Below are 12,170 nucleotides of genomic sequence, written 5' to 3'. Positions count from 1 at the left end.
GTTGGATAAGCGAGTGTTGGATAAGTGAGACTCTACTGTAATAATAGGTTGCTGAGTTTTCCAGGCTGTATGGCCATGTTCCAGAAGCAATCTTTCCTGATGTTTCGCCTGCATCTATGGCAGGTATCCTCAGAGGTTGTGAGGTCTGAGGGAATCCTTTGTTGGAAGGTGCTAGCTGGCCCTAATTGATTCATGTCTGGAATTCCTCTGATTTCTGAGTGGTGCTCTTCATTTGCTGTCTTGATTTTAGAGTTTTTTTTTAATACTGGTAGTCAGATTTTGTTCATTTTCATGGTTCCCTCCTTTCTGTTGAAGTTGTCCACACGCCTGTGGATTTCAATGGCTTCTCTGTGTAGTCTGACATGGTAGTTGTTAGAGTGGTCCAGTTAATACCTACCAACAAAGGATTCCCCCAGGTAGTAAGCAGCCAAACCTTGAAGCTGAAAGGCTTTTCAATGCTAATCAAGGTGGCCAACTGCAACATTCAAACATGCCTCAGACAGACAAGAGTTCTTTCACCCACACTGAACATTCTATAGATATATAAACCCCACTTGCATAATTTCCAACATACCTCACAACCTCTGAGGATGCCTGCCATAGATGCAGGAGAAACATCAAGAGAAAATGTTTATGGAACATGGTTATACAGCCTGGAAAACTCACAGCAACCCATTGATTCCAGCCGTGAAAGCCTTCAACAACATAATAATAATGATGATGACCATGATTTTTGCTTAGACCTTAGGTTGTTTTTTTATTTTTAAACCATTTCGAATACTCCCCAGTATTCCTTACTCCTTTCATCAATTGATAGGAACCAGTGAGCTCTTTCATCCTTCAATTCTGTGTATACTTAATGACATAGAAAGAGAAGTAAACTGCCTGCATTCTGCTTCTTCGGTGGCAGACGGATGGACCAGGTTGGTCTCTCCACTGGTACAATGCTATTCCTTGGAGGCATGGGAGAACTTCCCAAAGGCCCCAAGTCTGTGGGAGGACAGAAAAAGCCTTTTGCTCTCCAGTCTCTAGGGCAGTAAGCTGTTGGAGCCAAGGATTCTCTTGGGCAGGGAGTGGGAAGCAATCTCCCTGCTAGTGTTTCCTTTCTAGTTGATGAACAACTCGTTCTTCAATGGGGGAAGGCAACTTTTGTTTCTGACAAAGAGCATGTTATGCTCAAAACCAAGAAGGAATACTGTTTTCATTAGCCCATTTGAGGTTGCTTGTGCTTTGTCTTAAGGCTAAGTAAGCAGCTTTCATTAGCAAACTCACAAAATTGTACCAATCCATCCATAAACACAAGTGAATTTGTGACGCCAAGCTTGATTTTCCCTTCAAACCAAGAGGATGAAAAATGGTCTTGAAAGAGGGAGCTCCATGCAGGGTGCCCAGCGCTATCATGGCAGAAGCCAACCAAAGCTGCTATATTCACTCCCACGAGACATTCCCAACTGCAGTATCAGCATCCTTTCTTCTTGGAAAATTCCCTCCATACCTGGGTATGGGATGGAAAGAAGAGTAAAGTCGGCATAGCGCTGTGCTTTATCCACCTTCTCGGAAGATGTTACACTGAGGAAGAGAAGAGAAATGCATTACGCTTTTGGTCCTGGATGTCAAAGGCAGGCTAATCTCACTTGGTCCAATTTTCTCTCCTATTTCATTCCCAACAGTTCATCCATCAAAGTGTTAAAGTTTAGAGCATGGTTCCACATTCAAGATCTTTTAACAGACAGGGAACTTTAGGCCCTACACTTGAAGGACCAAATCTTCCCTACCCATCTTAATCAAAAGAATGGGTTCCACGATCCTAAGCATGAATTCCTTCTTCAAAGCATAAGCAGGATCTTGCTAAATTACCCATTGCTCTTATTGTCTAATCAAGTTCAGTAGTTCCTTTTTAATAAGAAGCTGTGCCCTGCTGGATACAAAACGCCATAATCTAAGGATCTCCCTTTTACTGCTGAAGTCAGCCATCTGAAACTAAAAATAATTACTAGGTAGGCTATTTCCTGCCAAAATTTGGAAGCGCTCTCTAAAAAAGCCCTTCCTAACTAAACAATGTTCTTATAGTACAGTTTTAAAGTCAAGTAAGCCATCATATTGCAATAGGTAGGAAAAATTATATTTCATGTATTTCTCAATTCGTATAAATCATCTTCTCAGAATGTAGAATAACAATTGTTGTTGCTGTGTAACATCAATTATTTCTGCATTATGACAGTCTGAGGTGAACCTATCATGGGGCTCTTATGTAAGGGTTAGTTCAAGGCTGAGAGAGTGTATAAAAAATAATCATCATCATTCCATACTTTCGCCAGGTGTTCACCAACTAGGTGTGAACCAGATGAACTGAGACTACAGGTCCCATAGCTGTAATGGGTACTAAAGTCACAACACTTTTGAAGGACATCAGACTGGTGAAAGGATGCTGTAATCACCACACCATAGTGATTCTCATAAGAACTGTTAGCATGGAACATGACTGCAGTCAAGTGGAGCATATACAACCCACATACATCTGTACTTACTTCAAGCCAAACTTCACTTTCTTGTTTTCTACCATCAAGTCACAGATGTATGCAACAGACAGATAGCGTAAGAGTTTGATGTCATGTCCTCGGACCTTGTCAAACAGCTGAGAATCTGCATTTCTGAAAAGTGAGACAAGATTATTAGGTTTTGCCCAAGAAAGAAAATTATACAGCACTGCAAAAGTGAATCAAAGATACAGGGTGAGTTTTACATGCCAAAGCAAACCCCTAACCTCATGCAGCAGAGAAGTACTTTATTAGTGGTCACACATAAAGACATGATAAATGAGAATGCCCCGTCATTTGACTGAGCCTCAAGTAGAAAATAAGGCTATAGATTCTTCCAATTAAAACAACACCAACATATAGGCAGAATAATTAATACCCACATGTTCAATCCATCTTTATCGGCCACTGGCTGCCGATAACTTACTGGTCCCAATTCAAAGTGCAGGTTATAATCTATAAAGCCCTAAACAACTTGGGTCCTGCTTACTTGCGTGACCGTATCTCCCCCTACAAACCAGCGTGAGCTCTTAGATCCACCAGGGAGGCCCTTCTCTTGCTTCCGCCTCCGTCACGAACCTGACTGGTGGGGACAAGGGAGAGGGCCTTCTCAGTGGTGGCCCCCCGGCTCTGGAACTCTCTCCCTAGGGAGATTAGATTAGCACCCACCCAGGACACATTCCACAAAAATTTGAAGACTTGGATGTTTTAACATGCTTTCAAACAGTAGGTCCGTTTTCATGCAGTCTTAACTATTTACTGCCCTAACCTTCAGCACTTTACCCTATTCCCGAATCTTGCAGTTTTGCACATGCCTGTCTTCCCTGTAATTTCTTAATAGCCCCACCGTTTAGTCCTGATGCTCACTATGTATTTTCTTCATGCTATTTTACTATTATTGTTTTAATTATATATGCTGTAGTCGTATTGTTTTATCTGTTGATCGGGCTTGGTCCCCATGTGAACTGCTCTGAGTCCCCTTGGGGAGATTGAAGCGGGTTATAAATAAATAATTATTATTATCATCATCATCATCATCATCATCACATGCCTTCCACCTGGCTCTACCACCCAATTACCCTAACCAAATCTTCTTTGCTCAGCACCATTTTGGTTCAAGGAAATTTAGCCCCTATTAGCACCTATAAGGCATCTAACACAGATTCCTAAACCTTTAACACTCACAAATGAAAGAAGTGCAGAAGTGCAGCTTTTACTGTTGCTAGAACCGGAACACAAGGTTGGCAAAAAAGGCATCTCATAAATTGCCAACATGCCAACAATGAGAAGATCCTCTAAAGCAGGATTAGACAATTGCAGAATGCCATGAGGCTTATTTTCCATCTCAGGGAACTGTCCCAGGCCTTATGTCCTCCCAACTTTTATCCCTTTCTCCTTAAAGCCCTGAAGTTCAGCTCCAGAGTTTTTTAAGTGGAGAGGAACACAATAACACATATAGATTATAGTAGTCTTGTTCTAGACCTGAGCAGTTGCTCTTAAAACCTTCCAGAAGCAGAAGTTTTAATTTTCCGCCCAATAAATGTGTTGGTATTTTAGGAGCTACAAATATGGTCAAATGATATCCAACACTACTCTAAGGAAATTTAAGACTTTTGTCAAGCCTCCTAGATGTGAAACAACAGACCTGAAGGCGGAGTCCTCTTCTGACAGGTCCTCTGTATCTGCCCAGGCATCATCTGAGCCCCCTGCAGAAAAAGGATGAAACATATGGGGAAAGCATGTTAGCAACCATGGACTTTATGGCAACTAGTTTGCTTGACCAGAATTACATCAGATACGTTCCACAAATACTAGTCAGGGGCTTTCCTATACATGAGAGCTCCAGACTGCTCATGTGTTCAGGAATACAAGCTGGTGAAAGGGATGTAGCAGAAATAGACCTACACCCGTGGCCCTTCAAATAGTATTGAATTACAAACCCAACATTCATTACCATTAACAATATGGTTTAGAGCTGATGAGGAATGCTGTCTCACAAATATTAGGTCAACAAACCTGTACAGCAAATGAATCCAATCACATCAGCCTCCTTATTTCACAGATGCTACTTCTTCAAAAAAGTAACCAGAAGGATACTATCAATGGCATTTGACCCATAAACTGCTACAAATTAAGAATTCCAGAATGGGACCAGAAGTATTTTTTATTCTTTAGGATTTTTAAATACAGTACTTGTATTTGCATATAAAATACATAATGAAATATATTAGAAATGGACCCAAGTATAAACATGAAATTTATGTATGTCCCATATATGGTATATCTTATACACAGAGATGACATGTTTTTATATATATAATGCTTGCAATAATTGTGCCCATGAGACAAAATTTGTGTACACAGAATCACCAGAAAGCCAAGATGTCATTCTCTCAGCCATCCATGTGGACAATTTTGGAGTATCCCAAATTTCAGGTTAAGGGATGCTCAACCTGTACCTGTTGCCAATGGCAATCTGTGGCTCAGATGCAACTTCATTAACAGAAAATGCATCCTTTTGGATGATCAGGATAGTCTACTCAATGCATTCTGATCCCAGTAGGGCACTGAATTTTGCCAGAGTTTGTAAGCTGCCTTGAGTCCTCTTGCAGAGTGAGAAAGGCGGGGTAAAAATGAAATAAATAAATAAGTTATTAAATAAATAGAATCCTCCAGGATTGCCTTTTCAGGCCATGAGAGCTTGATCACGATCTTGAAAACAACATCCAAGTTCAGGTCTGCTGTGGGCACCTACTCCCAATGATCCTTCTTCTCCTTCAGCTACTATTACCCGAGAAAAATGCTCTTCCCTCCCTTGTCTTCTCTTACCTGAGAAAATGTAGTTGTATCCTGTGCGCCCATAAAGTTCCCCCCAGCCAGCCAGGGTGGCTGATCGGCATATATGCTGCAGAGATACAAAAAATGACCATCAAGCAGAAGGAAACTATGCAGTCGGTTTTTCTTACAAGGCCCTTTTCTAAGTGAATAACTTTGAACTGTGGCCTGCAGATAAACATGTGCATTGCTCACAGGTCAGGTCTCATTGATTCCCAACCACTGTGCTAAGCTCTCTGCTAGATATCCCCAAAATTCCTTCCCACTTTACATCATTATTTGCCATTCCTTTTTAACTAATATCAACTGTGTGTTTCATTAACATGCTCTTTGAACCTTCTTTCCTCAAATGCTTAATGAAGAGGATTAGACTGCTCCCTGCAGGATGCTCTTCAATTCACATATTTTGCTCAACTTCTGTAGCAAAGCCAAAATGAGCCTGCATGTTACAGGACAGCCAATTTCTCCCACTGGACCAGCCACCATTGGCAGAGGAGTGTGCCTTTATACAATGGCTTCAGATGCTACTTGAAAGTCAACAAACAAAGGCCAATAACTTTACTCCCCTTTTTTGGACTGAAGCTGCTTGGTAATTAATCCAAGAGAATTATGAAATACCCAAACAACGAAGAAAGCAAGCAACGAAAAATCCCAAGGCCCATAGCAATAGCCTTACCTTTCCCTTATAGAGGATGACAGGGCAGACAAACCGTCCCCTGCACCTTGCCATTTTGCTGCGATGGATGAGGTCTTGCAGTTTGCCAACTTGGACAGTACTTTCAAATCTGCTGGAGACAAAACCATTTCTTATTTGGAAGCTGTACCGACTGGACGCAGGGGGTAGGCACTGTCCAGATATTACAACTGCATACATATTCCCATCTGGGCATATATCCAAGGCACAGTTAGTTCGCAGCAGCCAGGCAGTTTCTGTCATTTGGCTTTGAGGCTGGTAGCCTATGAGGTTGGAAAGGGGAGAAAGCGCCTCACCAAGGAAAGGAACGATTTTGTGAACCTAATGGCTGTGAAGAATGTTTCTTGACTCTTTTTTTTTTTTGCTGAAAATATTTTATCTGTGGCAGAGATTATATGATGGGGGATGACAACAGCAGCATTGCTTCCAAGACTTCCAGAAGCCAAGGATTGCCCAAAAGCTATGTTAAAAGGTGAACTGGTGCTCCTACATGTGTCCAGAGAGACAGCTCTCACTTTCTGTTTTGTTAAAATACAATAATCTAGGGAATCTGAAAAGTTCAAGAGCAACCAAAACAGGTCCAAAATGCGGCGGCCAGGCTGCTAGCGGGATCATCTATAAGATCCCATATTACACCGATTCTGAAACAACTGCATTGGCTACCAATAGAACATCGGATCTCTTACAAGATACTGATCCTGACATTTAGAGCTCGAAATGGCCAAGGACCATTATATCTTAGGGACCGCCTCATTCCTTTTTCCCATCAGTGGTCACCTTGATCCTCCCAGGAAAATCTCCTATACGTACCGGGCCCAAGGGAGGTACGCCTGGAAGCCACAAGGCGTAGAGCCTTTTCGATCTATGCTCCAATTCTGTGGAACTCATTGCCTCCATATATTAGAGTAATGTCGGAGTTGCGACCTTTTGGAAAAGCGCTCAAGACTTGGCTGTTTGGTTGTGCATTTAAGTAAATCAGATCTAATTTGCCAAATAGTCACTGTTGAATGTATTAGGTTTAATGTTTTTATGTTGAATGTTTTTATGATGAATGTTTTCTATTGTGGGATGATATTTTAAATTGTAAGTCGCTCGGAGCACTCTGGTGGAGAGCGACTAATTAAGAAATAAAGTGAAGTGAAGTGAAGTCTTGGAGCGCCACACTCTGGGTGACGAAGTCCAAAAAAAATAACAGAACAAACTGTCTTCCTATCAGCAAATCTATGCTCATAATGAACCCTTGTAATTGGTTTAGAAGAAGCTGGAAAATTTGACGGGTGAAAGACCACTGAATGTGTTTCATAGTTGAGAGGTCTCCAAGCTCCACCTCCATCAATTTCTACAATGCTTCTCCTGGAGTCATATTTTTGAGCAGAATTCACTCAACCTAGAATGGATTAGATCTGATATCACTAGCATAGCAAAGAAAAGGAAGTTTAGGAATGGATGAATGTATCCAGGCCCTGTCCTATTTTCAAAAGCAAATGTGATCAGTGTAGGAGCACAAGAATGCAGAACTGCCAGCCATGAAATGTTCTATTCCTTTGACTCTCTAAAGTCTCAGTGGGATACCATTCTTTTGTTCAGAACTGTTTCTGAAAGAGCAGAATGACCCACTAGATAACATGCGCTTATATAGTATGGTGAATGCCAATTTTGTAAATGACTTCTTACTGAAGAAGTAAAATTGCAATTTACAACCTGGTATCACTCAGATATTTTGGATTACAAGGCACATATGCCTCAGCCAGTAGCTCTGCTAGTAATATTCTAAGACACTTAAAGGGCATCCGTTTGCCTTCCCTGTCTTACCTGTTCTCTACTATGCAGATTGCCTAAAATTATCAGTGATTTTCAAAACTTCCAAGAATACATCCATTCAAATGATACAAACTGAACCTCAGCAATGAAGTAATATTAAATTACTCATAACAGTGCTGCTGCATATAGTTTAAACAGCTTTCGTCATTTATCAATAGCCTCAAAACAACCAATATAGTGGGATAATCAGATAGCTCCATAAACAGGCAAGTTATTTACAGAGGGTAATGAGATGCCATACGGGAAATTCTAAAAATCTCAGGGGTTCAATGAGATCAGGCACTCCTGGGATTTAAAACTGTGTAATAAAAATTTCAGAACAAATTATATGCAAGTCTGCAGGCATTGATTTTATTTTTCTTAAACAGTGTATATACAGATCCTACCCACATGCAGATATGGATGTATAATTATGAGCCCCTCCTATCTTATTGGAACTTTCAACCAAGCTTCCCTTCAGGTCTTAAGTATCTACCACAAGCCATCTCTAATTTTCTGGTTTTAGAAATTGTTCATGTAAGAAAAGAAGATATAATGATGGAATGCAGATACTTTTTGAATACTGCATTAGATTCCAAATTCCGGGTGAGAGGCCATATTCTATGCTCCACTACTCGCTTCTGAACTTGCATATTTCTAGACGTCCTATAGACTTTATACTGTGATAGAAAACAATGCAACCAATTCTTTCAAGAAGAAAACCTTTGCTTCACATGATGAGAATATTTCAAACATTTTGATTATGGCTGTAATTAAGAACACTGACACATGAGAATCCAGAGATCTGGCCTAAATGTTTGCATGGCCTCAGTCCAGGGCTTTTATGTTTGTTCATTACAGCATTAAAAACACTTGTTTTTCTGCAAAATCTGATGGCCCATTTGGAAGCCGAAAAAACTCCTACAAAATTTACCAGCTAAAGAAATCACTGTCTCAAGCCTCATCTTCTAAATACATACTGACATGCATGCCTGGCAAACAGAGTCTGAAACAGCAATGTTGATTCAAGCTTCAATAGCTTGCTCTATCCCATTTGAAAAAGCAAAGTAAATTACAATCAACTATACGAAAAAATATAAGATCAAAAATCAGGGTGAACAGCTAGCTTGGTATTCAAGTAGTGAACATCATCATCCAAGCATAAAAGAGTTGAAATTCAGTTTATATTTCTGATAAATAGACCAAGTTAGGAACTCCTAAGAAATTTTATGTAAAATAAAATTTATATAAAATTATATTTTATATAAAATAGGTGTAAAAATCAAGCATTTACTGATAACTAATCAGTATTTGCATGGTTTGCAAAACAGACTGATTTTCCTTTTTGTGAAGTACTGATTAAAAATCTTATGCAGAGTCCACTATAAACACTGCATGCTGTTGCTAACATTAATGTAAATAGGTGGCATTCGGAAACTTTTCATTGTTACCAAAATTTTGTGGACCCCCCCCCCCCCCCAAACACTGAACTAAGAGAACCCCACTGTGGTAGGAACCCACAGTTCAAGAAGCAGGGGGTTAAGTGAGGAGCTGTTCTAAGGTACTAAGGACAGGCTTCTCTTCCAACGGTGGAGGACTCGGTCCTCCATATATTTGAGAGTACAACTCCAATAACTCCTTACTTCCGAGTCAGGCTGACTGAGGCTTCGAAGAGTTCACTCAAAACATCTGGGAATCCAAAGACATCCCCCCCCTTCTCCTCTGTTTTTAGGTGTTCTCTACCTGATGTGCTGTCCAGTCTGGCTTAAAAGGAACCACCCACCGGAGAGGATAGAATAGGACCTTGAGGTTGTCATTAATTAGAACATGGAAAACAAACTGGGTAGCTCCTCTGACTATGTTCATTTCTAACTAGGACAAGATATAGTGTGTTTCAAACTAAATAAAATAAATTTTTCCTTTACATAGAGTTGGAAGAGACTACAAGGGTCACCCATGCCAATTCCCTGGCTTTGAATTTACATATTTAAATTTGTATATGAAAAAATATGTTACCCTATATACTCTTTTTGACTTATATACACATGGCCACCTTAGTTTCTGAGAATAAGAACAGATACAGGGATTCCTGGCTACAGACACAGAAGTGTGGACCTTTCTTTCATAACAGGAGATGCTTTAGAGAAGGTTGGGCAAGTATTAGAGGTTGGAAATCTGACATACATCATAGGCCAGGAGTCAAGATATGAGGAGTCCTCACCATTAGCTCCTAGATTTGACCCTCAGAGAAGGCTAAAAACCTCAGATGTGCTACAGTGATAAGCAATAGGGAAACATCTGTCTTGCCTTGTTCCTAGATTAGATCATCCATCAACATGGCAAAAGCTTCCTCTAATTCACAACCATGCTTCAAACTAGGGTAAAATGAATTTAGATAATCTATCTCAACCCAGAATACCTGGCATTGACATTTACGACATATCTGACCATATTGTCCCAAAATGACATACTATGAGTACATACCTATCTTTTTATCCCATAATAAGTGTTTAATCAGAATAGAGAGAAAACAGGTAGGAGGAATAGAATTAGAAATTATATGAACTTAATTGGTTTAATTAAAGTACATTTAGGCAGCCATACTATATGTTAACAATGAGCCTTTTCTCCCCAGGGACTCTACCCTTAATCCCCAACATCCTTACCAGTTCTTCACAAGATGTCAGAAAATATTTTCATATCTATAGTTACCTGTTTCATCTAAACTGGTAAACAATGGTTTCCAGATTAAAAACAAGGTCAATTTTTATACAAGGATTTGAGGTTGGATAAATACCCTATCTGGTTTTAAACTTGATCAACATAGTTGCCTGGTTTGGATGAAAAAAGAACTGAAAACTTCTCAGTTTAATAGTTGAGAAGACATGAGTCTAGGGCTCCTTCTGCCCTTTGCTTAATTAACTGAAATATCATTGCCCAAACCTAGGTTATGTGACAGAACACAAGTGTCATTAAATCTCTTCTCGGGAAATAGTTTCTTAAAGGAACATGCAAAATTAGAAGAGGGAAAAGAAGAAAGTAGAACAGGGAAAATAAGGTGGAGCAGTTGAAAGAGTGGCTTGGAGAAGAGAACTATCTGAAGGCAGAGGTAGGAGGCAGTGATAGATGGGGCGATGCAGAACATTCCCAAGGGATGCCAATTAGAACTTGCTCGTTTCAACCTTATTCTGTAAGTTAGATCAGAAGGCTTGCTTGCACCCTCTCCTCATTTCCTTAATGAGGTTCAAGTTGAATCCAGTTCCTCTTAAACAGGCTGTACTTCTGAATATGTTACTGGGATATGAAGCACTCTCTTCTGCAACCCTAAACAAACTTGGGAGTCATCCCCAGCAAGCTCAGCTCAGGCAAACATCGCCCAGACACTGCTTCTGGCTCAAAGCCTCAACTCAGTGCCAAGCTCTCTTGAAAGAGACACCTCCCAACTGCATTGAAACAGTCTTGGCTTGCTGAAATAAAGTGTTCTGGCATATAGCCTATACTGCTACAGTCTCAGAGAATCCCTGAAACCATCTATTCTCATACAAACTTTGCCAAAACTCTATATCCCTACGTTTTACTAAATCCTCATATGGTTTATATGCAGCAGGCTATCCTCATATCTGTTAATTCTTTGTTTTCTCACTTAATCCTGCCCATTCTTTCAGGTAGTGCCCCCCCTCCAAAAAGCAAGGAGGGAAGGTTACTCTATTTTGCGGGCCAAAAGAAGTGTACAATCTCTTCTCCTGAAAGTTAGCTTGCATACATATCTGCCTTCCAAGTCACCTGTCTACATATGGCCACCCCATGCATTTCACAGGGGATTTTTAAGGCAAGCGCTCTCACTATCACTATTCACACTCTGTATGGATACTGATACAGCAGATCTGCAGACTATGTGTCAGTGGACACTCCTATATGCAGATAACATAGCACTAGGCCACCAAAAACATGCAGCCCTCCAACAACAGCTGCAGTCATGGAGTGATAGACTCAGTGAAAATGGACTTCAACTGAACATATCCAAAACAAGAGTATCTGGAATGAGGCCTTCAAACTGGAAAAAAAAATTAATGGATAAGAACTAAAGAAGGCCACCCAGTTTAAATACCTATGGTCACTAGTCTCCATAGATGCTGACACAATGTCAGACGCAAGGTCATGAATAAATGCAGCCTAGTTGAAATGGCAGCAAACTACTTGGATTCTGTGTGACCCAAAAGTGCCGGAACAACTCAAGGCTAAGATCTGCACTACACTTGTTCGCCCAGTAGCCCTCTACGGGACAGAGTGCTGGCCAGCAACAA

At 40.4% G+C, this 12,170-nt stretch overlaps 1 protein-coding gene across 6 annotated transcripts in view; it reads right to left on the bottom strand.

Moving 5' to 3' along the window:
- The window catches only part of mtmr14 (myotubularin related protein 14), a 96,747-nt gene that overhangs the window by 72,716 nt on the left and 11,861 nt on the right, over positions 1-12,170 (bottom strand). For 4 of the 6 annotated variants that reach the window (XM_008105550.3, XM_062973737.1, XM_062973739.1 and 1 more), the window contains 5 exons: positions 6,049-6,157; positions 5,367-5,442; positions 4,183-4,243; positions 2,529-2,651; positions 1,496-1,569 (listed from right to left, as the gene is read on the bottom strand). In XM_008105550.3, the coding sequence (XP_008103757.2) occupies positions 1,496-1,569; positions 2,529-2,651; positions 4,183-4,243; positions 5,367-5,442; positions 6,049-6,157 (443 nt within the window). Of the gene's footprint in view, positions 1-1,495; positions 1,570-2,528; positions 2,652-4,182; positions 4,244-5,366; positions 5,443-6,048; positions 6,161-12,170 lie in introns of all 6 variants that reach the window. The other 2 variants (XM_008105549.3, XM_008105551.3) reach the window with 1 other exon arrangement.

The sequence above is a fragment of the Anolis carolinensis genome, chromosome 2, assembly GCF_035594765.1.
Source record: "Anolis carolinensis isolate JA03-04 chromosome 2, rAnoCar3.1.pri, whole genome shotgun sequence".
NCBI classification, from domain to species: domain Eukaryota; kingdom Metazoa; phylum Chordata; class Lepidosauria; order Squamata; family Dactyloidae; genus Anolis; species Anolis carolinensis.
This window is presented reverse-complemented; position numbering and strand designations above follow the sequence as displayed.